Raw genomic sequence first — 26,112 nt, 5'->3', positions numbered from 1 at the left:
CTACCACAGATAACAGCACATTTCACAAAATGTTTTGTATGAACATCTCAATCCCAACTTTACTTTTGAGAATGTAATCTTATCCATGACCAAATCAAAAGCAGAACAATGAAAGTGATAAGGAACATCTACATTCAATCAATCTTTGGTTAAATTATCTACACATACGAAGCAGCAATTCACGAGTGCAAGTCAGACATTTGCAAAGTACACATAGCTTCTCAAATCAGAACTAACGCACAAGACATACACATCTATACACAAAAGTATATATATGATACAGTTTACGCTGACTGTGGAACAATGGATGATGCACGCAAAACACAGAGTGGCAGTTGCCTAAAACCTAATCCTCCATAAAACCTGTCAATACAGAATGAATCTTTCAAAATCTTAACAAATCTGAACTGACAGCAAATTTATTCCATATCAGAACTTTGCATCTTACAGCCACAGCCGTCTTTATGATACTGTCAAATGAGATCCCTGTTTTAAAAATTGTTGTCAAAGACAAGCTACTAAAACAGGACACATAAGAGACTATTACGTGGATTTCAAATACTGCTGAACATCAAAGAATGAAAAACATTCAAACAGTATTTTCTTAATGAAAGGCAATCTTAGAAAAAATAAACTCCTCCGTATATACATCTAGAGAACACATATTTGTCACACTTTCAGCAGTGTCAAAATCAGCATGAAACCAAAAAAGTAGAGTACATCTGGCTGCGCTGTAAACATCAAGGACTGACACCTCTGGAAGTACCGATTCTGCAAAATTAAGCAGCAGAGATGCCAAAAATTGCTTTTTTCCTCCTAATTTCTTTTTAAATAAACACAGCATAAAGTAGTATGGGATGAGAAATATCACTCCACTTTAAGAGGACTTTGTATTAAAATATTATCAAAAGGACTCATTCCACTCTGTAAAGGAAAACAGAACTTCAAAAGGAAGTAAATAGGTATGATCACTTCCAAATGTGACAGCAGCCTCAACATAAAAATATCATTTTTAAGATTGTTTTGGGGCATGCACTCTTGAGGAAAAAAAAAAAAAGGATTATTGATACACATTCATGATTTTTAATTAGAAATAGAAAAAACTATGTACTTTGCTTCACCAGAAAAGTTACGACATGCCATATCTGAAATTTATATCACACATCTCTGGTTGGCCACCAGTTGTCCAATGAACATGGTGGAAAAAAAAAATACTATTTCCACTAGCATCACTGAAAATCTGATCTAATGTTAGACCAAAGTTAAAAATTTCTAAATATATAAATTTATGAATTCCAGCACAGTTCCAAAATTCACTTTCTTTAAGAAGTGTTCAAATGTCCTGCATTTCTTGTTGGAGAATAAAACTATTAGAATGAGCATGTCAAATGTTTTTGAGTCTGCTTGAAATGTCAATTAAAAGCAAAACCATAGCATCCTTGCTGCTATCCAAAGAATCTGTAGAGAAATAAACTCATATAGATCTGCAACAAATACAGAAATTTGTAGAATGCACTCAAAATTCAATTAGAAAAATTTTCAATTCCAATATTTAAACTCCAAAATGTCCAAACCACTGCCAAAAAGCAAGAGTACTATTACAAAGGCAAGTATTGTGCTTTATTTCAAGTAAAACCAGATACCTAAAAGCAAGTATTTACCCATTGCTCTTGCAGAGAACATTAATGAAATGAAGATTCAGGTATTTCATAGCACTGGAATACAGGTCTGACTGGAATCTTTCATTGTAAATTCAAGGCCACCACCACACAGCACAACCAACATACAAAAAAGAGACAAGTTTMTTTTCTTCCAGACCCTGAAGAGTATCTCTAAAAGCCTGAAGAATATCTATAAAAGCACTGGTTCTCTGATGGCAGCATTTTTTTACCTCTGATTACGTTGAATTAAATGGGTTGACAAGGTAAAAATACAGAACCTGACTGTATGGCATAAAGCAGATTAACAGCGTAATAAATTTAAGCTAATACCCAAACTGAGCAACTGGGACACCAAGCCCTGGACACGGCTCCATCATGCTATTCAAGTGTCCTTGGGTAGGGAAAATGGAAAAAAAGGTAACAGCTCTTAAAACAACACAACTCGGTTTGTGTGAGAGCTTCAAAAAACACCACCGCTATTACCGCTTTACTGCTGATGCTATCAGGTTGACTATCACACTAACACAGAGCCACTTCACGGACTGAACCTCAAAAAATTATCTTTCACACACTGCAGAAACCACTTGCCTGTTCATGAGAGGTGACAAACCAAATCCCGTCTCACTCCTCTCAAAAATACAGAAGCTTCAAAGCTAACTTTGAAGTCTTCTTTTCTGTCAAAGAGAAGAATACAGAGAACTCTTTTCCTGAACAAATCTGCTTTAAAATCCAAAACATAGCTGTAAGTTTGTCTACAAGGTACCAATATTTTTTTGTAATTCCAATTATGTTGAACTGGTTACAACTTAAGTGGAACACTTATATACCATACTTTTTGAATACAACTCTTCCCTCTCCTCAAGTAACCTACACAGGGCCAGAGATAAGAAATCAAGAGCAGAAAAGCAAATTATGGATCATAACCCAGTGCTGCAGAATGGATGTTAGCTTGAATTATACGTGCATTTCAGAAAAACAGCTACTCTACTGCTGGTGGCACTGRGTTTTATTTTATATTAATGTATGACTTGTAAGGAATAGGCAAGAAGTTGTAACAACAGCCCATCTTTTTCTTCAATATATCTTCCAACTTATACTATGGAGGAATTGGCAGAGTTTCTTTTGAACATTTAAACTATTACTATATYCATATTAAAAATAAAGATTAGAAGGCAGAGTCTGGTGCTGAAAGGAGGAAAGGAATTAGACCGCTTTGCCAGCAAAGCGCAAACCACGTTCTCAGCTATGGAACTACCTGAAATGTGATAACTTCAGCAAATTCCAAAATATATACTACTGATGGATTTTCTGGCAAGAGGAAAGCAGAGAGAAAGGGATGTCATATGCTAAAAGTTGCTGGATAGGATATATTTTGTAAGGTGACAGAATAACGTTTAATTTATTGAGCCTTTTGGGAAGGAGGAGAGAAAAACATTTGTAGAAGGTGCAAAAACTTCACAAACCTTCCATTTGCAGTCGTGGTTCACATGCATGGCTCCTGGATTCGGTGCATGTCATCTGCCCTCAGCAGATGCTGCTCTCTGCCTCTACTATCAGCTAAACAATTTATGCAAAGCAGCAGGCTGAATCCTGCCCATGTTTTAACGAACAACCTGAAACGCAGCTCCTGCATGTGACTCACAGGAGCTGGATTTACATTGGCATGTACTAGCGTGCTGCAAGATTCAAAAACACAGCTCCCTAAGTACAATAATAGGTTCAAAGCAACTTATTTTTGTCCGTGGAAGAAATGATCACAAGACAGCTTGGAATGCTACATGAGCACTTTGTTCCTTTTTTAAGCATCCTCTTACTTCGCTCCCAAACAATAAGGAAACAGTAAATACAAGCAAAGTCGACATCAAACACAATCAACTCTCTGCAGCAGAACACCTCCCCATTTCTCATTTTTACAGCAACCAGCACAGTTAAGATGCTGATTTTTCTAGTAATTTATGTGAAAGAGAACTGTACTAAGCATCTCCCCAATCCAAATGGGGAGAGAATCAAAACACTGTATTTAAAATAGATCAGCACTTTTTCCTCCACCTAGATTCCAGATGGTATAAAGGACGGGACGTCGACACTATTTATTATATCCATTTTAAAACACCCATAAATAACCAATACGTTCTTTGGAATGTTTTCAGAAAGTTGCCCCCATCTCACTAAATATTTCTGCACTAACAGGAATCACAATATAAAGATTTGTGTGTAACATTACTTCAAATTACTGGGAATTTATTATTTTATTATAAAAAAAAAATAACAAATAAAATAATTTATCACAAACGTCTCCACATTCCAAAGGCAACATTTATCCTTTTTTCATACCTACAGGATCTGACTGCTGAGCTGGGATTCTTCTTAATGGGATTTCTAACATTGTAAAGCAGAAAGAACACCACAATATATACCCTTAACTTGTGCATATCAGGAGACTGCAAATGACTGCTCCACTCATCTGAAAGCCCAATTATCAGCAGTATATCGAAAAAAAACCCTAGCACCAAAGCTAAAATATCTGTTTCCCACAAAACGGTAAACTAAGCCAAGTAAGAAAGATACCTACTTTAAGATGTATTTCCAGATTCTCCGCATCAAAAGTTCTTATCATGATACCTAATGTTCAAGTACTAAAATACATAGATACCGGATACAGAAATTCTAGATATGTCAGAATTCTCCCTCCAAATATCTTAAGTAATTGAACGCAGTATCAGATTTCAGGCCGTTGCACAGTCATTCTTTTGCATAAATGCAGAGACTGCCCATTACTAAAAAATGTTTTTGTATGACTCTTCTAGGAGGTTATCAAAATTAGTTAGAATATTTTGAAAGAAATATATGGAACTATGTAAAAATATTTCACCCTTTCCCAATCGGCTGATGTGTACAGCAGCCGACGGTTTTAAGGCACAGGATATATGTCCAGCCTCAAAGAATTAAATAGCTATTAATTGACAGAATTAATAGAATAGAAATGCTCTACAAGCAAATATATAATTAAATTGAAACTGATTAAAAAGTGTATTTTAAAGGGCTTACAAATTTTCTTAATATCTCTTCAAAAGCAAAAGTTAAACATGGACTCATCTGAATCATTACTTCTGTTCCCAACAAAGTAATTAAGCAGCATTTAAAACTTACTTTTACCTTTTCCTCTTAAAGGCCCCAGTAAAAAGCTTTTTAAAAAGACTAAGAAGCGTAACCAAGCATCTCAAATGTGGGAAATGCTGTATTTATTTGCATATACAGTCTTAATTTGTCCCTCTTGACAAACACATTCCTTTCTTATATCCAATACTTTAGGCAAGTTAAAGTCAGCTCCTTGCCCGTCCTTGAAATGACAAGCATTAAAGAATGAACTCCACATTTCTGTACCCAGACTTTTCAAACAAAGAATACAAATTTTGCTTGTTACAGCCAGACATAGTCCTATTTGGAAAAAGATTATCCCAAATCCACCAAAGCCCTAGTGGATAAGACAAGGAAAAAAAATATATTATCGAAAAGATAGCTGCTTTGCCAGTATGTAACAAGTCACAGAACCTCTAATGGGTCATCCAATTTATCCCCTGTGGGATGACTGTATTTCATTACTCCTAAACATGTCCAGTTCAAATCATCTTCTTTAATAGCAATGGTACTTTTGCAACTACCTGTCCCATTAAAGAAAAAAAAAAAAAGTAACCATCTAACTGGTGTTGCTTCTTTCCTCTCTAAAAAAACATAAGTAACAGGTAACTTCCATAGAAGGGCAGTTTTTCTACTTACAGAGTTAGATTCTTGTTCCCATTTCTACTTATCGCTAAGGGTGTATTTCTGTCATCTCATCATTTTTCAAAAGTGTCCCCCTTTTCATTATACCTCTCATTTTCTCTTTGCCTCAAGGTTTAAGACAAGCACTTCAGGCTTCTCCTGCTGCTCCTTTCACACCATCTCTAGCCTGATGCACATGATGGTAGACAGTATGCAAAATGTGGCTAACGAAGGGCTCAAAGAGCTAACAATTCAACATCAAGGAAAAAAAAACATGAACAAAGCGAGCAAAAAAACCAAAAGTCAGACATGTAGTCTCAGCAGTTTGGGAGAGGAGATGAGGAACAGAACTAACAAACACTGATGGCATGCAGCTCCAAGCTAAAGGCTTCTTGGAAGCTGACCCAGAATGGTTGAAGATCATCAAAACAGGAATTCAAGAAAAAAAAAAAAAAGTACTTGGTGGACAGTGATAATGATCAAGGCAGAAGATTAAACACAATTCTTTAATATAACAAAGAAAGAAAACCTTAAAAAAGGTTTTAATCAGAGTAGCAAGCCTGCTTCCATGGAATTCAGCATGATTTTGTTAGTTTTAACACTTTTCAAGATCAAATCACCAATTCAGACATTACAAATTTTAGCATTATTTTGATGTTTCACTGTGTTTTGAAAAAAATGTAACTACCACATCATTTGCAGAACATACACTCCTAGGAAATATCTTGTCTAAGGAGTATGGAAAAAAGCATTTCATTTTCCATGTGACTAGGGACAGGATGGCACGGCAAGCGGCCTATGAGAAATGTTTCAAGACTGGACAAAAAAAACCCCACAGCCCTCATACTCCGACAAAGTTAGCATCCATTTCAGAGCTGGATCAGGACCAGAAAACCCTGGGGTATTTGTACTGCTCTGCAGCGGTATGGGAAGGAATTTCCCAGCCCCGAAGGGTGGTTAAGTTACTACCCTCTAGCTTATCACTCAATGGCTCAATTTTAGGACAGACAGCATAAACGAAGGTGTTACTCTTGCTCAACTGAATTTATACCATACCTCAACAACCTGTAAAGTACAAATAACTAGTTATTTGATATCTGCATTATCAAGGACTATTTTTCACTAAAGACGCAGATAGTATCATAAAGTAGTACCAGCATAGGGAACCAGCAGTATTTGTTTCCTTACCTTATTTTCTTCCAGCACTGTATTAGCATAAGTCAAGTTAAAGTCCTGAATGTAGTTCCAAATGCAAATTTGTCAACATTTGGAAAAACTCCCAAAACTCTGAGCAACACTATAACCTAAATACATCGAACACTTAAAATTAAGAGTATCAGTAAACCCAAGGGAATTAATTTAGTGTAAACAGCAACTGACCCTTTTTTTTTGTAATTAAGAACAAATACTAACCAGCTACATTTCCCAGATTACTGCAGATGATTGCAAAAAAAGTTCATTAAACCACCTTAAACATTGTATTCCTGAGATTTTTGCCATATTCATAGCAAGATGAAAATTTATAGCAAACAGTAAAACCAACAGAAGCTTAGCCCTTTTTTTTTTTAATGATACACATATAACAAATAGTTTAAAATATTTATAACATCGTGCACGCTATCTTCTGAGACAGTACAAATGGGTCTTGAGTTTTCACAGTTGATAATGGAAAATTAAGGTGCCAAAGCCAAGAAATAATTAGTGAAAAACCTCACAAGTCTTAACCTAAATTACACTCTACAACTGCCTTGGGGCAACCTGTGTTCCAGTCCGCATACGTCTTCCAAAGAAAGGGCAAATTCTCCTTTCATGTACATCAGTCTAAATGCAGACTTCTATAAATTAAAAAAAACAATAATAATAATAAATTGCTTCATTTTCTTACGGCTCACAGTTTCACAAAAACTGCTAATCGCTAAATAAACGGGCAAACAATTTTAGTTCCAGGCTTTAGCGTATCGTCCAAACATCCCGGAAGCACCCGTGCTCTTTCTCTTGCGATAGCAGCGGCTTCTCCGCAGCGCGCTGCACACTGCTCGCGGGCTCCGCGCACGCCAGGAACCAGCATCCTCAACTACGCAAAAGCCAAGAAAAGAAAAGAGAAGGCCTGCCTGCGGCTTTAAGGCTCCAGCCATATTAAAAACGCCCGTTGCTGTTTAATATCGGCGCTGCACACGCAGGCAGCGGGGCAGCGGGCCCGCGGGGAGCGCAGCACCGGCGGGGACACTCGGAGCAGGCTGCGCGCAAAGGCGCCGGCGCCCCGCGCGGGGAAGAGCGGCCGCACCCCCCCCCCCGCGCCCGCGCAAGTCTTGTCACACTGCAGCGGCTTGGAAGCAGAGCGCAGATAACGCGCTCGGGCGGCCCCGTTACCTGCCCCGCGCCCGGCGGCGGCTCCGGCGGCGGCTCCGCGGGCCCCGGCAGCAGCGCGGCCCCCGCGCGGGACGGTCCACCGGGGCGGCGACCGCAGGGGGACTCCAAACTCCTGCCTGCCTTCCTTTTTTCCCCTTCTTTCTCGCTCCTTTTCTTCCCCCCCCCCCAATAGGCCACGCAAGGAGAGCGGGCTTGCACGTCCGCAGAGCTGAATCCACGTTTCAGCGGGCGGCATCAAAAATTGCTTTTTCCCCTCTTCGCCCCTTTCTACGATCAAAGTGGGCTCACCTGCACGGGGCCGTATTTGGGAGCTCCGAGCTGGAGGCGCTCACTGCGGTTCCGGACCTCACTGCAACAGGGCACCGTGCAGAAAAGGTCTCTTTTCGCCCCCCCCCCCCCCAAAAAAAGTGGGTGTCTGTTTTTTTAATGTATAACTGGGCATCATGTATGTTCGAGTCCTCATATTTTTGCAAGTTCCATGCGTGCTTTTTTCTTGCTGCTCAAGTTTTTCCGTTGCCAGTCTCATCCCATTAAGCATCTCTTACCAAGCAGCGTTCAGTTCAAGCCGCAACACTTTTCACCTTAAATTTCATTTTTTAACGAAAAGTTAAAAGTTTGTTAGATAACGGGCAAGGAATGTAACATCATAACCTTGTATATGGTCCTGATTACCTCTGTGTATGGTTAGAATCAAATCTGTGGTCTGATCTCTGATTTATTAATAGGAGATTTCTGTTATTTCCTGTTGCCCAGGGAATTTCATTTTCCTACTTGACTGTTAGCTATTTTTAAACAAAGGCTCCAGTAAAATCTAAACATTGGAAAAGTAGGGACAAATCAACAAACATTTCAATAACCTAGACAGAAACTGTAAAATATAAATATATATAAAAAAATCAGAAATATCAGAAAACTAAAAAATTTAAAAATATATATATGAATAGTATAAAAGAGTAGGCCAAATCAGTACTAGCTATGTTTGGCAAGAATGCATGCCCTTATTTGTTAATAGCAATTACAATACCTGTATCCTAACCCAATTTAAAATAGTGGATTATAACAGCAATGACAGCTGCCAATTCCAAATAAAACGCAAGCAGACTGTTTCCCGTCTCAGCTCTGTTGGCATGAGTTCTAGGTTTTTGCTATTAGACCCAGCTCAGCAACATTTTTGAGAGAATATTTCAACCGGTTATCCTCTTAATTAATATTGCCTCAGTCTGCAAATCCCATTAGCCTTTCCTGAATACTGTGTAGGAAGTAAAATTCAAGAAGACCCTGAGTAGGAATCATTCAGTACAGTCATTCACCAACAACTCCTGAAGACAATTACCCCAAACCATGTTTGGGGTAACCATGTTAGTGCCCGACGCAGTGGCAGTGAAAGTTTTTGCGCGTTTTCTACTAATTATATCAATTATTTGATATAATAAAGTTGCAAGCGAGTAATCCTTACAGAAAGCTGTTCTGAGACGAGGCACCCAAACTGGCTCAGCAGCTGAGCTTGCTCATACAAGCCTCAGGTAAGAATACCACAGTTCCCCGTGAGAAAACTCGTTCCCCATACACGAGGCGTCAGAGATCACGAGGACAACGGTGGCATCAGGGAGCAGGCATACGGATTTGTCGGAGGCCTTAGGCTTCAGCACTCAGCAAATAGCTCGTGTATCTCTTAGCATAAAACAAGGGTAGGAAAGAGAAGTTGATTTTGGCCACCAACCTGAAGTTCTCCTCATCCCCATGAAACATAAAGAAGGTTTTGTAATTAAAAAAAAAAAAAAAAAAACTCAAGATCTTGTTTTTAAAAAAGCTCAGTTTTTATCTGGTGCATACATAAAGCACCACTTACCTACCAAGAATTGTAGTCTTTGTTATTTAGCCCTCCCCAAAAATTGGGCCCCATTTTCCCCAGACTCTCAGTAAATTACGTGGGTCATATGGGAAACCAAATGGCACGTTCTACTCGATTAATATGAACACACTGCGTACTCCATACAACTAGAAAAGCAACAACTAGTTCAGTTTCTTCTCTGACATTCAGAAAACTGTCAAAACCATTCATCCCCTTTGATCCAAGAACACTTTATAAGATTCATTGTGGGAATCTCCACCCACTTTCTTCACATCTGAAATAGTTTTTCAGGTTAATATTAAGGGGCTGATGACTGTTTTAAAAATTTAAGTATATTAACTCACTCAGAGAAATCCTGAATGGTGAACCATTAGAAAAAAAAAATAAGTGAAATAAAAAATTCTTCCAGTTCTCATCACACTGTCTTTCTCATCTCTTACATTTAGAGCTGCTCTTCTACGTGCCCTCCCAGCAGTGCATATACAGTCTGACCTTCTGCTACTTCGCAAACCTTCCTTTTCATCCAAAGTATCTTCAATCTCATTTTTTACCACGTGGCATTCATGCAGATACTGAGCTATTCACACCACAATTTTACAGGAGTGCTTTGCCATCCTAGCAGCGGATGTGCTGGTCTGCTTCTTTAATCCATTTCACCTTGCAGTATTTCCAGGCAATAACCCTATATCCTGAACTGAACTGAAGCATAGGATATTTCAGTAATAAAACAGTCTGCTGCTATAAAGTATTTAAAGACATTTCAGTGTCAGTTAACAAGGAAATATTTAGGCAACCTACTACTATTACAGTAATGCTCAAATTGCCATCTGGAAGACCCAGATTCAAAAAATCAGTCTCTGGATCCCAGGCTCAGCTCACGAAGGCCAAATACATTGTAAAGAAGATGCAATTAGTCTCCAGGGAAAGGCTTCTGCAGATTGTCATTGGCTATGCAGAATGCAGCGCAGTCACTCGTGTGGATAAAAATAACATATTGAAATGGCAGCTGCTCAGCAAAGGAAGAGGATTCAAGCAGGGATAAAAATATAAATTAGAATAAGAAAAAATGGTAAAATGCCTATGCAAAGTGCTAAAAGGTAATATCGAGTATACTAAATCAATGATACTTAAGGTTCACCTTTAAACCTCCACCAGGAAACACAACTTTTATTTCATACAGCAAAACAACCCAAGAATGCAATTATTACTCTCCTAAACAAACCCATGACTAGCAGAGCTACCTCAGTCAACACGTACACACTGCGAATGGATTTTGCTAAATTTAGAACTCCTATTGATTATTGTATTTCATGATCCCAAACCAGCTGCTTTGAACATCCCATTCAGAGACACAGAGGATTTCTTTAAAGTTCCAAGAGACAGCGAATTCCAAACTGTGATTGGTATCTAATATCTTTTCCATACTCCAGGTTATTTTGAAGGCAGACTTTAACAAAGCACCCTTTCTCTTAGAGTCCGCTACAATACGAAAGGGGTGGTGTTAGTGCTGTGCATTAAACATATGCTAAGTCAATAACGAAGCCTCTCAAAGACTCAAAAGATAGCAGTGAGACCTATTAGATCATCTGAATTATTTCCATGCCATTCTGAGATTGCTCTCTATAGTATGTTTTATTAGTGTCTTGCCCAGCCTATTTTTAAAGTTTCAAGCCCAGAAGCTTTTCCCTTATGAGACTATCCAACTTTAGTTTAAAAGCATCATATGCACCAGTTAACCTATTTAAAATGCAAAATAAAAAACTTTTTAAGGATCTGCTTATATAACTGCCCGTATTTGAAACGGAAAGTAGGATTTTGAACTGACAACCAAAATCTGTCATATTTTAAGACTTATACATCTGAGGTTTTTAAAGATTCCTTCCAATTGGTTTAAGTATAGGTGAAAGATTTGAAGAGAAATAGAATTTGTGTTCAGACATAATCTTAAACCAACTGATACAGATGGAAAAAAAAATATAAAAGGATTGGGGTCACATGAGTCCTTCATCAGATGTGACTTGAAATGTGTTTTGGACCAGCAAGCAGCAATTTTTTCCAGCTGTATCAGTTGGTTTAACTAAGGTATTTCCTCTTCATACAAACTCTGCCCTACTTACAGACCATCACTACAGCATTACTGCAACATGGGAGATGCTAGTTTGAATAAAAATCCAATCCTAAATATATCATAGCAAATAAGACACTGTATAAGTCTGCTATGCTAGACAAGCAGCAGTCAAATGCAGTGCATGCTTCACTGTAAGCTAACTTCTTTGCTGAAGATACCCTTGAAAAATGCAGAAGAGACTTCGCAACAAAGTATTTCAAGTGGGATCGCTATTAAATTGTTCTTAGTGTTGAGGCTTTTTTTTTTCTTGTGTTTTAGAACTATTAAGCTTGAAACAGAACGACTTATAAAGAACCTGTTAATAAGGTAGATTTCCCAGAACAAAACCATATTGCTATTACGCTGTTCTGATCATTTTGACGCAATAACTACAAAGTTTAGGCAAAGCATGGATGACTCTGCACAGGGGATTAACAATCAAGCTCAAGCAGGAATTAACATGCATCAGACTATACATATTCTTTGCTGACACACTTATTCCAGCATTCTTTATTAAAACAAGGAAAGCACTCAAAAAGAGTTTTCAATCCCAAAGAATCTTCTCAGAGCACTTAACCCAAAAATCGCAGTGCTGTACAAAACTACCCTTGCTTAGTCACTGAATATAAGTACATAGCAACCTGACTTTGTTAAATTCAACCTTAAAGGTAGATTTTATTTGGTCTACAGCCATGTCACTTGGGGTTGTTATCTTGTCAGATTTTAGCAGCTAAAACCTGGGCTGGGCCTGCCTGACACTTGAATAGACAGTCTGAGCAAGGCCCAGGTGCTGCAGTCAAGGAAGGGCACCTTGACTGTTGCTTCAGTATATAATGCTGGCAGTATGGATGTTGCCATTTACCAGACAGCATGTAAAACAAAGAAAAGCTGTTAATACTTGTCATTAATAAAGGCCTGACCCCCACCAGGGAATGTATTTTGAATTTTGAATTCATGTGGCGATCATTTTATCATTATCAAGCTCCCCTTGTAATTTCAGTAGGAAAGTGTTTCTCTTAGTGTTTCTCGTCACCCTAAATTGCTGTGCAATACTGGGGATGTGAAATGCAAGCTGTAGTTCAGACCAAAGTGAATGCAATGAACACAGGGTATTGCCAGTTTATCAAAGATTGTTCCTCCGAGCGAGAACCACTAGTAAAACAAGTCAGATTTCATTAACACCACAAGCCTTGCTTATCAAAAGAAATTGACTTTTAAAAAACACATACATCCATGTTGTTTTTAGTGGTCTCATGAATGGTAACAAAACTGAACTCTTGGATAGTGAGTATAAATAAAAGATTGACTACTTTTACTTACAAGTAACCCTTGAACTGAAACAAAGATTACTGCTTATACCAAAAAAGAATGAGAAACTAAACTTCTGAAATTTATACCATAAGCTGTTTCTGTTCAGGTACAGATAAAATTAAATATGTAGACAATGCTTTGAATATTCAGTAAGTTAAGGTATTTTCAAGAAAGATTACACTTGGCAAAAAAAGATAAATCCCAAGTGCAAGTTGGTTCAATGCCCCTTCCTTTCCCATTGGTATATAAAGAACTCCACAATTCAAGTTGGCAAAATTAAAGAACTAAAAAAATTGTGATGAAATATTCAAAGTTCTTCTTAAACTAAAGTAGTTAAACCTCATTCTTCCCCAAGACAGAAAGAACTATGACTTCAGTAGGAAAATACCATCAAGCGGAAAGTTGTATCTTACTGATCTGAAAGATTTCTGAAGCTGATCATTTTTATAGGCAGCACACACTGCATCTATTGAAAACAGCACAGGCGACTTACACAAAAGATCAGCTTACATTTGTGTTTCTTATTGTTTTGGATAAAGGCAGAAGACACTTAAGTGCTCACATGCCACAATAGCTTCATCTAGAGACAACTGAAAAAATGAGGCCCACATGAGCTGACCTACATGCACTAGGTGCACAATTTAACTTTACTTGTCCTAACCCAAACTGAAGTTTCTTATTCTAAGCAACCACGTCATCCCAATTATTCACTGCAGGAGATGGTCTCTTTCTAAATTTACCTTTCAGTGAATCATTTTCAGCTCTCATTATGTCAATTAGCGAGTTCTCCAGTGAATGCATGTCGAAAGTCCTTGTGCGATCCTGCAGGTAAACATAAACAAAGCCAGGTTAGGCAACATACAGTGTTAAACAAAGCTATCTCAAACATAAAAAAACTGCAGTTTTGTTCTACATCAGTAGAGCAGAATTAAGCGAAAGCACATACCTATACACCACTAAAGTCAGTGTGACATAAGAATAATGCAAATTAGAATATTCTTAAATATGAGTCAGATCTATATTTATCATAATCAGTCATTTAAGAACCCAAATTCCTTCATATTTCTTGCTAAATTTTATTAAACATTTCTAAAAAGACTTTCAGTTCACAGTCAGGAAGTAAAGATCATATACTGGGGAGACATACTGCAAGGAAAAATCACAAGATAGGTATTTCAGCCTAGCTACAGAAAATCTGAATTCTGGAAACTTGTATCATTTCCTTCACCTGAACTACTATACTATAAACTGCACTAATCTAGCTCTGCACAGTCACTTCAGATTCTGCATAATTATAAACTATTTCATGCAAATAGTACTGTTCCAAATAGTCTGGTTTACTGGGTGAAAAGTTAGCTCTAACTTTTAATTCAAGGAGTTCAGAAATTTGATATTCCACGCACTACCAGAAATGAAGGAAGACACAACAGATCAGTGGCAAGATGACTTGTGTACCTTACCATTTCATTATCTCTATCCATCTGAAGTATACTTACCAAATATTTCTCCTTCATATTAGCCAAAGCCACCATTTAACGCCTACATGGTTCAATCTTTCCCAACTAAAACATCAAATTCTACATCTTGCAAGTCTGGCATTATGTTAATGTAAGCCACAAGAAAATATCCCAATACTACATTACCTTAACTAGTAAATTCGGGACAACCAAAGTAAATATAAATTTTGAAATCTTTATAGTATCATAAAAGGTCACTAATGCAAGCAAAAAAATCTCTCTCATTCCCAAAATTATTCATCTATCCATCATCATCATCTATTTATGCATATAGATATTTATGGAAACAGCTAGACAGAATTTTACATAATTATATTACTTGACCTTGCATTTAATTTTTCTGTGTCCAAGAAGAATGCTAAAATCAGTCCTGAAAGTTATATTTCATTCACTTTCTAAGAGATTCATTTCTGAACTGAAATCAAGCATGGAAAGTATCTGCTCAAATAAGAAAGCAAGGTTTGTGCAACTCAAGACAGATGTTTGCTCTAATCTGCTTCTCTACTACAACTATCATTAATACAGCAGTGAATACAGTTTTTGTCCCCAGCTCTAGCTGTGAAGCTGAAAATTCTCCAAACAGATCTAGATTTGATCACTTTTAAAATTATGAGTATCAAGATATACTGTCCTCTACTTGTAGTATTAAAGTGCTAAAGCAGTACCAAAGGCAGTGTTGCAAGAGGCATTCCTTGTCTCAGACAGCAATCAGTCATCTTGGATTTTAAATATCTAATACTATTTTAAGAGCAGGAATCCACTAGCCTCTAGGGTCTTGATCCATTTCCAAGTTCGTAGATTACATTCCTACCGATAAAAAGAGTTTTCAACTAAATTTACTGTTGTTTTTCTTCTCTTCAGAACAGGTTATTACTGACACAGAACAGGTGAATTATTTCTACCCAGATGTACTTCTTTGCAAATAGCATTAGAATGATTAGAGTTTAGAATCATTTGCCATATTAGTCTAGCCCAAAATCAAAATTGCTATAAAAAAAATGTAGAGTTGTCCTGTTTTTCCACAGTATTTATTTCCTTTCTCATATATATTAAAAGAGAATAGATGAACCTAAGAGAAACTATCATGAACATTTGTATTCTTAAGTTCTTGGGGGGTCTTGTTGTTGTTTCATGCATTTTCTACTGTTTTTTTCCTTTCCTGGTAATATTTACTTTATTTGTCTGGTTTATATATTACTACTGCCTAACTATTTCAAGCTCTAGTTACGCTGAAATACATTTGGAAGGTTGAAATTAAATAGCATAAGCAGTTAAAGGTGTAAAAATTGTAGTGTGTGCATCATTTTAATGGATCCTGGATCCATTAGGTTCCAGCAGGATCCAGCTCCAGAATGGATACTAGAAGACAATCTCTATGTTTTCAGCAGTCTCCACAAAGTGGCAGAAATAGCCTAAAATACAGGTGGAAGCATTTTCTGAAAACTAGACATTCCTTAGTTGCTATTCTTTTTCCATCCTGGCTTTTATTATTATTGCATTGTGTTTCTTTGTGTGGAATTAACCTCAACTCATCTAGAGCACCCTTAAAATGCTGACATGCTAATATCTATTTCTTGCTTAGGTTTCCAACAGAAAGGTCTCTGTGCTTACAGAATGTCTAAACATCCTCGTTAGCTCAAGGTGCTGACTTGCTCCAGCCTCAACACCCTTGGGAAGATCAGTCTTGTTCCTGGACTGTTTGAAAGAGTTTATTCCTCCATGTCTCTGCTCATTACAGTCATTCATTAGAAGACAGCAAACCATATTAAGCTCCTAGCGCTGTGCCTTTATCAAAAACAGCCACTTATCAGGAAAAGTAGAGCAGAAGCCAGAGTAATTCTCACCAGCAGCTGACAATTATTATAAGGTGCTCACTCACTATTTTTAGAAGCATTAGGTAAGTATTTCATGACAAATCCCATTGAATTCCACATTCCCTTGCTATGGAATATGAATTACTGATTTACTGCTCTTCTCTACCGTAACACTTGTGCTTTATAATCTCCAAGAGCAGATTAAGATAGATGTACTGATGCTATTGCTACACTGAATTTGGATATATTCCTGAAACGAATGTAGCAGCCCATCTTTCTGGGTAAGCAGAATAAACTCAAGAACTTGGTATATACATTCACATATCCTGTGAGAAGATGTCAGAGTTTTAGATATCCTAAATAAAATTAGCCAACATGCCTTACTCAACTGGTTCAGAGGTTTGCACAGTACCTACTATAAGACAGCTCTATTAATTTAGCTGACTACCTATCAGGATACTGAAAGGGTCCACACTACAAGAGAAAGTCACAACTGGTAGGTTTTTTAGTTTTTATAGAATTTAAACACCTTTTATTTTGAGACTGCCTTAAAAACAGTAGCACTAATTTTCCTTATCTAAGAAATTCCAAGGCGATCAGCACATTTTACCAAGAAGACATACTACATCTGAAGTATGTATCTGATGCCTCTAATGTATATCTAATATATCTGAAAATAAAGACTGATGACAGATTAGTGGATATTGATCATTAACTGGTAACTAAAAATGGGAAAGAGCTATTCTTCTCAGATGCATGTTATGAGTTATAAAGCACATGAACTACGCTGTACTTCAGAAAAAAAAATCGATGTTTTCTTTAGGAGATGTCACAGAGAGAATTAATAACAATGTAATAGTGTTTTTAATGGACCAGTTCATGAAGTTAACAGTGCTCTCCAGGAAGCTGGACTGCTTACTATATACTTATTTATTTTAATAAATAAAAGATATAGAGTCATTGACTAGTTGGGGTTGGCAGGGACCTCTGGAGATCATCTGGTCCAACCCTCCTGCTCAAACACGGTCAGCCACAACAGGTTGCCCAGGACCATGCCCAGTCGAGTTTGAAATATTTCCAAGGATGGAGACTCCACAACCTCTCTGGGCAACCTATTCCAGCGTTCAACCACACTCACAGTGAAGAAGTGTTGTCTTATGTTCAGATGGAATTTCCTGTGTTTCAACAGGAGTAGTGCCTACCCAGAAATAATGCAGTGTGTACACTTCAGTAACAAATTATGTTAACTACAGCCTGATACTGTTTACACAGGTTGATCACAAGAACTTTGCTTTACAGGAGTTTGTTTTAGTGCATCTAAAATTTTGCTTTATCAGAGGGCTCAAAGGGCACGCACATTTACCCTTGGGAAAGGGGAACTAGGGCAGAAGGACATTGGGTTGAAAACAAGACCATAAAAAAAACACACACACACACACAAAAATCAACCTGCAGTCTTAATACATGACTGTGTTTAAAAGCCAGTAACATTTTAAGAAATATTCCTTAAACATCATTTTGAATAGCAGCATTGTTTGCACAAAATATACAGGAGGTAACAGCTATCAAATCTGGTTAAGCGAGAGCTATCAAGACCTTCAATATTCTTACAACAGCAAACACCACAGTTTTCAGCTAAACCCCGGCCAGTTCTGCCTACAGAGCAATAAAATTATTCTGATTATCCTACTATCTAGAAGTCATTTGAAAGTATGTAGAGTGCTCATAATAATCTAATTGTTAAAGCATTAAGAGTAGAACCCAGGACTTCATGTTACAACTTCATCATGAGATTCATACAGCGTAGGCAAACCACTTCACCTCTGTGACTATAGTGTTTTCCCCACCAGCATCCAGACGGATCATTTTACATTTAAGAGGTTCTGCAAACCTGAAACCACTTGCAAATAGCAAATCACTAGATTCTAATTCCTATTCCATTTTTATTTTTGAAAGTCCAAAGACATTTCATTCTAAAAGAACAGTCATTTGGTACTAAGCATATACAATATACACTGGGATATCCTCGTATGCAATAGAAATTAAATGGGAATTTTTCATGCATAGGAAGATCATGCTCAGCATTCAAAAATCACGTATCTAAATTCTCTTGTATATTAGAAAAATGTAGGTCTAACTTCACTATTAAAGTGGAGATCTATTATATTTAATCTACACCCACAGCATTATTATTGCTTGAACAAATAAGACTCCAGAACCTGAGAGCTTCTATTTAGTCCTTCCCAAGAAGAGTCTGCCAATGCTAAAAACCCAAACTATACAAAAGTAAAACCTGTCGGGGTGTGAGTACTTGCTTGTAGCTAAGGCTGTGCCTAATCTTATAATATATGATTTCTCTGAAGACTGAAACATCAATAATAATGCAAAGCAAGCCAGTGAGTTAAGAAATTTATTGAAGGTGATTAAGCACTATTTATGGAGTCAGTGTAGTTATATATGAGATACTTAAAACCAGAGCTTACTTTATATATTAAAATCTCTGTCAAACCAGAATACTAGTGAAAATTAGAAAATTCACAACTGCATTTGCCACCCTTATTATAGCATCAGAAGCCTGAAACCTTGTACCTATTTCCTGTAATTAAAAAGCCTGGCATCCCAGGCAAAGTACAGTGAGTAGGGAGAGGTAATACTGTAGATACTAAATACACATTTTTCTCTTAATTGTGAAGCAAATTTGGACTTGAGTCTACTTCTGGGTAAGCTTCTCCTCCTGCCCACCACCTTGCAAATGCTGTATTCCAGCTCCCAGTCTGGTATCCAGTGAATTAAAGGCTTTGAATAAACAGGTTTTTCCTGAAAGGATGTTGCCGTATGCTGCCCTGATCATCTTTTATAGCTTCACCAAGGAACAATAAGAAAAAGCTGGAAAAGTTAAGTGGCGCATAATGTAGGAGCTTTTTTGGGAGGCAGCACTTCTGGTTTTGTCAAACTTGAACTTATTTTTAATCATTAGAAACTATAGACCTTTATAAAAATTTCCAGTAACATGTCTGATCCTATTTTAGCCACATATTAAAATTTATTTTTTATATATTTTCTATAAATTATTTTCCACAATATCTTGTGTTCTCAATCTTTGTGCTGGGCTGCTAAGTATGCAATTCCTTTTCAAAGCAAAATGCTTAATAAGAGTATTCCTTTTAATCTTTGCAAAATACAAACATAATTCAAATAGCTTCTAACAAAAGCTCCCTTTAAAAAGAAACCCTGAGGTCAAAAACGCACAGGAGGGCCAAAGCCGAAGTATTAACGTCAGTAGTAAAGTTTATAAAACAAGAACAGTGTTAACTTCCATAGTACTTAACTTGTGCATGTCATACCACATTAGAGTGCTTCTAATTCCACAGACCAAGAGCTGTGGGGAATGGCATACAAAACACTAATTACTACACAGCTGATGTAGTTATAGAAAAATGGGTGACTGGACATTTAAAAATCCAACTTCGAGAACTTATTCTATTTTTAAATGATAGCCTGAAATTTCACAGAATAATTGCTGCTACTAGAAGGAAGAAAAAAAGATCTGCAAAACTTTCTGCAAAACAAGTAGCCTCATTTTATGCAGCTAGAGAGCATAATTTCTGAAAAGGTTCCTCAACAACAAATGACAGATATTTTAAAAAAGCATAGTAAAGAAATTTACTTGCAAAATTTCTTCAAGAGGAAAGACTGGCAAATGCGTTCAAGAGGTTTTTTTAATTACAATTCCTGAGAATTAGTTGTTTGAATGCACTTATTAAAACAAACTATTTCTACATGCAAACAAATAATCATTTACAGTTTAGAATTAAAACACATTCTGTAATCACGTATGTGTTTTCTCAGACATTCCATATCTGCCTGAGGGAAGAGAAAGTCCCTTTGGCACAGACCCTCAATGAATTTGGAACGGGTTATATACCCAGAAATTAGCCATTGCAGAAAAAAGGAAGAAACATTTTGAACAAGTGGATCTAATGAACCATCCTCATGTACAAAATTCTTTGAAATGGGCAGTTATTTTCAAGTCCGATTCCAGAAATAAACACAAATTATTCTGAAGTATTTTTATAAGAAATGGAATGCTATTGCTTAACTTGCTAGTGGTTTCAAAGACCAATTTTAAAAGCATCATCATGTATTTGAAGATGACATCTGGAAACCTGGAAATGCCTATAAAAGCAAGATTAATGCATTGCATAACAAGCAGGATGTTCCACTCTCATGAGGAAGTACAAGCACATAGCAAAAAGAAAGCCCAAACAATCTTGAGGGCAATGCTACAGTAAAATGCAATTACTGACCACTTAGTTTGACAGCGCTGCAAGGAGGGAAGTAGAAGGAATTATTTTAAAAATCAGTAACTTTGTCAGATGCAACAGTCACAGTCACGTCTCTTTTCACTTATTAATGGTCAGGGAAGGCTATGGTATCCAAAAGCACTCCAATTTTTTTTATTCGGGAACCATTTTTTCGTTTGGAGACCATTTCCTTCTCAAACAAACGCACAAAGAACAATGGCTTTTCTCTTTTCAAAAGGTCTTTGAAGGGAGAAGGCTGCCCACTGGTTAAAGCACAATATCAAGACTTAATTACATTAACAGGTCTGCTAATAGTCTTCTCTGACCTTGCTTCAATTTCCATCTCTGCAACAAGAGGTTGCTGTAGACGTCTACTTGTGAGGTGTAATGAGACGCAATTCCAAAAGAGAAACACTTAGGAAAAACAGCACCGTGGTTTGCTTGCAGCTCTCAATACCAAGCAAGCAACCACCATAATCACAAGATTATCAAGCAGATCAACACAGCGTTTTCCTTTTATCTGTGAATTTTGGAATGCCCATTTCATCACAAGTGACTAAGAGCTGTAGGCAGAAATATCTGAAGTGAGCAGTAGTTCACATTAGCGGTTTATAGGGACATTATGCAATGTTGTCCTCTCCAAAGAGGAAGCGAGCGCTTACGCTTGGTTACCCTAAGACTTCCATCAAAACATATACTTCTGTGTTTCACTAAGCACTGGAGTAAAGATAACCTTTGCTAACACACACACACACACACACACAAAAGCGAACCCCAAATATCTGCAATTGCTGGTTTACATCTTGCCTTCTAAAGAAACTAATTTTCACTCTATTACAGCAACACTTGTTAATCATTTAAGCAACAAAACATAAATATTAAATGAGAGGGATAGTTGTCTCAAATTACTCCATTATTTTGCTGCAGCAAAGACAGCTTTCAATTATTTCCTAAATCGGAATCTAAGAAGATTCCATTAACAAAATAGCCTTCTCCAATACATGATTGCATCAAAGATGCAATATATATGCATGCACACATATATAACATAAGCAAAACTCCTCATTTCTGCTTTAAGTCAGCCACACAATCAGCATAATCAAGAGAAAGAAAAAAAAAGGAATCCTAAAGGTCAAATTTTACATCACTTGTTTTCAGCAGTTAAAATATGTAGTGTGCTTTTGAAACTTAAATCACTAGGTGACCAAAGGAGATAAAGATTTTGCACAAAAAAGAAAGTTATAAAAAGCCGTTGTCCAAGATGGCTTCAAAATTAATCAGCATCTTTTTAGGTCTGCGGTGCTGAAGTCCTGTTTTTTGGCCCTGCCCTTTTTTTCCACAGAAGTGATAGTAACAGACTGGAAAGCACTTCACTTTAACACTTTCCCTTTCTTGGCACGTATAAGCGTCAGACTTGGTCTTGACATGTATAGCTTCATTTAATGTTTACATAAACAGATACCAACATGCTACATAAAAATTATTTTTGACCATGATCAAAATACAGGTGTCTTATAGTTTATCTTTGGAACATAACCCAAAAGTCAAGGTTGATTTTGTCCATTTCCTGAAATTTCCTTGATATCAAATCAAGCACATTTCTATCAGTGCATGTACATTTGGGCCTTAACCACAGCAGCAAGGACACACTTGATCTCATTCTGTCAGTCTGTACATCAGCTATGTGTCAGGGTACAGAATGAATTAAATTGTGAGCCAAGTCTTGCTGCAGCAAGGCTGAAAAAAGACCGACTCCAGCTGTGTCCCTTTTTCTAATGGTTTCAGTGCATAAATCTGGTGTGCTGGACACAGGTTGTTTGTACTAATTCCAAATCCTAACATTAAAATCAGCTATGCATTCTAAAGCTACACGGACTCTACCTGATATTTAACCAGCTAGCAGCTCTGCAGTAGAAAAAAAGGTCTTTAATGGAAAGTTATTGCCAGCAGCTGCTCTGTTGTCAGAAGGCTGCATAGGCCCTGGAAACTGAACAGAAACTGAACAGTTTACTAAGGAGAACCGAATTGTTCCTCTGTCTGAACCCACAAGGTCATTATTAAACATATTTCTATTTCTTTAAGGTGGTTTATGACATGAGACATATTGCATGGTTCTTATCTACTGATCTTTCAAATTATTTAAAAGTAGGTCAACCTGCTGCTTACACCATTGCTAGAAATATCGCAATCATTTTGAAATTTTTACTTTTGCTCTCATTTGAAGATCCTGAAAAACATCCCACTGAATGTTAAAGAATTCTTACGTTTCGAGATCCACCCTCGAGGAGTTCACAAAAAGCACATGCACATAAAATCTAGGTTTAAGCAGTGGTCAGATGAAGAGTATTTCTACTTCAATGTTTACAGCAAATTAGGTTCCACTTTATACAGTTCTTTTCAAATTCATATAGAGTCAGCCTAGAAGGAGAGGTTGAAATGTCAGGCAACCTGCCTCCTGTCAGGATAAGGCCATACTGGAATACAGGAGACCACCAACTGACATTTGTCCAGATCTATTTTTGGTAATGATTTAATGTTCTGTAACCAAAATTTGCTACCATTGCTGAGGAAAGCAAAATATGTTAATCACCATAGGAAAAAAACAAATTTTTCAAAAAAGTCTACAAAAACCATGATGCACCACATGTTCATATGATACTGTAAAACAAAATACGACGACTTAATAGTTTTTCTCAGATTTGGTGCATCTTCAAGTACTTTAAAAGGCCTCAGATCTTTCGCGCTTCATCAGGCAACACTTTTTTCCTTACTCCTTTTTGTAGATCTACTTGCTATTTGTAACTACATATGTTCATCAATTATTTTTTAATGTGTTTAAGTATTAAGATCAAGGAAACCAACTAATTATAGATGCCTGGTAGGCTATAGATATGACCAGCACTGTTAAAAAAAAGCATGATTCACAGCTCAGATCGTGAAGAGTGTAATTAACACTGTGACATTTCAAGTTAGACATGTATTTTTTTTTAGTTGCAAACATACAGGTCATACAATCAGACTGCATTATTCAAACCCCCATATCCCACCCTTTCTAGGGCATTTTAATGCACTTATCTGTTAGTTTTCTTACAGATAGAACAGAGTATACTCACCTGAAAAGGAAAAATGTTGTCAGCTCTGTTCAAACTGTCTTCCATCCATGATTTAGGAGCAAAGGCTGAGCTGGGTCGAGCATATTTCTGCAACTGGATATGATTACTTGCAAAATTCTTCTTTAAGGGTGAGATGGAGTTCAGGGGTGTTATCCCTCCATTCAGTCCCCTGCGGTGGTCTCGACCTTGGGACCCTCCCCACCCACCATATCCGCCACCACCAGGGCTCCATGAAGATGGTGTAGGCGATGGACTTTGGTAGCTGCTCCATGGAGAAGGTGGCTTGTTAAGATTATTAGCCAAATGAGGCAACTGATTAAAAGCAGCATTTCTATGTGTAAATGGTGGTGGGTGAGGACTTGCTGGAGACCTCCTCTGTTGCTGATGCTGATTGTGATGATGCTGAAAATGGGGGTGATGAGGGTGGTGTTGAGAGAGGGGTCCAATTTGGGGGGAAAAGCTACCACCAAAGCCAGGGCTGACATGATGTGGAAAATTCTGAAATAGCAGAGCACCATTATTAGCTGAGGCAGTAGGGACCCCTCCCTGGTGAAAAAAGCTTGCATCTTCATTGATTATTGTAGAAGAAGAAGGAGCTATAGCTGCAGACCAGTTACTAAAACCAGTCAGAGAAGATGCGGTGGATGTCAAGGGCTGCGTTGAAGTACCTAGCCCTGAAGCCTCTTGATAATCAAATGCTGTTAACACCGGCGATTCTATTCTTATTTTCTCCTTTCCATTGCCGTTCTCTGAAGAGTTATCGCCCTGATTTTCTTCAGTTTTAGCTTTCTCAGGTTCAGATAGCATGCCTGCTTCCTGACTTTGACTAGGGGAAAGCTGCTGTTTTTCTAGGGAGTCTTGCTTTTCCTGTTGCTGAGTTTTAGATTTTTCTGACCCCAGAATCTCATCCTGAATATTATGGGCAGCTGGAGCAGGAAAGAGCCAAGCTGACCCAGCACTACTGCCATTGGCAGCTGTGTTATTATTTATAAAAGCAGCAGGGCTGGGGGTTGCATTTTGATGATGGTGTGGAGGCTGCAGATGTGGATGAAATCTGACTGGAAAAGCTGACTTATTTCCAGTGTTGTTTTGCACTAACACTCCAAACCCGTAATCCCCCATTTATTATATTTAGGGTTTGAATCCTCCCTGTAAGAAGAAGTTGATGTTTAGTGTTTACCTCTTCCTCTTCAGAGGAGAGATTAGTAAGTATCCTGGTTTTAGCTAGATATTCCAGTTTCTCCCTCCACACTATTTCAGATTCAGATATAGATTTTGTTTTTGTAAAAGATAATCTCTTCAACTATTTAAATGTGTCAATTTGTCTGTTTCCTTCCTTTGGCCAGGAGGAAGGGAAAAATAAATCTTTGGTTCACAAAATAAGAGGTTTCCTTTTTCAAAAGGAAATGCACAGCAATGAGAGAAAAAGCTTCTGGGGATAAGGATAAAGAGATTCTAACTATTCTGTTTTCTTCCTCCTCAGCAGCCTTGACTCGCCCATAAATGAGTTAAGAGGAAAAAAAATATACAATGATGTCTGGTCCCCCTACTCCTTGGCAGCAAAAAAATAGATTTAAATCTGGAATAATTTAATACATCTCTATAATCTAATATATATTTGTGTCCTGTTCAAAAAGAGTCTTTGCTGTGGGTAAGGGAAAAATTTACCTCAGAATTTCAGCATTCAGTGGGGTGAAAGGGGGGGGGGAGTGAGTTGCAGAGGAGGCTTTTTCCCGTGCTGCTGCGTTTTCACCTATTATATGTAGCAATAATATATACTGTGTATGTGTGTGTGTGAGTGTGTGCGCGTGTGTGGTTGTTTAAAGGGGTAAGATCTTATCTCAGGAAATTAGTATTCTGTGTGTGTTGGGTGGGGAGCGAGTTGTGCAGGAGAAGGGTGGATTCTTGCTGCCGCTGCTCCTTTGGGGCTGGGTTTCCGAGCTCGCCAGACTCGCTTCTTATTTACGATCCCGTGTCGGCGCGTCCTTCACGCGAGTCCCGGCTGTCCGAAGAGGAAGGTTTTCATCTCAGAAAGCAGCAGTTCAGCGCCCGGGAAGAAGGGAAGGGAGGGGGCGGCGAGCCGGGCGGGAGAAAGGAAGGGGAAAGAGGTTTTCTCGCTCTCGCCGCCGCCGGGAGGGTGGTTGCTGGTGCCGGCTCGCCTCCTGCCTCCGAGATACGCGGGTGCCCTCCGGCCGGCAGGGCGGGCGGCCGCGGTGACGGGCGCTGGACACGCGGGCGGGCGGGCGTTGCTCCTCCTCAGGGACGCGGCGCCCCGCAGGGCCGGGCCGGAGGGCGCGGGGC

The 26,112-nt window shown here is 38.0% G+C and overlaps 1 protein-coding gene across 1 annotated transcript in view; it reads right to left on the bottom strand.

Annotated features, from left to right (window-relative positions):
• CPEB4 (cytoplasmic polyadenylation element binding protein 4) overlaps positions 1-26,074 on the bottom strand; it is a 45,747-nt gene extending 19,673 nt beyond the window's left edge. Inside the window, exons 1-2 of the mRNA XM_026063087.1 lie at positions 23,812-26,074; positions 13,804-13,885 (exon numbers count right to left, since the gene is read on the bottom strand). Coding sequence (XP_025918872.1) covers positions 13,804-13,885; positions 23,812-24,933 — 1,204 coding nt within the window. The 5' untranslated portion in view covers positions 24,934-26,074. The remainder of the gene's footprint in view (positions 1-13,803; positions 13,886-23,811) is intronic.
• Positions 26,075-26,112: the final 38 nt, after the last annotated feature.

This window comes from Apteryx rowi, unplaced genomic scaffold (genome assembly GCF_003343035.1).
Source record: "Apteryx rowi isolate R43461 unplaced genomic scaffold, aptRow1 scaffold_2, whole genome shotgun sequence".
Taxonomy (NCBI): Eukaryota; Metazoa; Chordata; class Aves; order Apterygiformes; family Apterygidae; genus Apteryx; species Apteryx rowi.
This window is presented reverse-complemented; position numbering and strand designations above follow the sequence as displayed.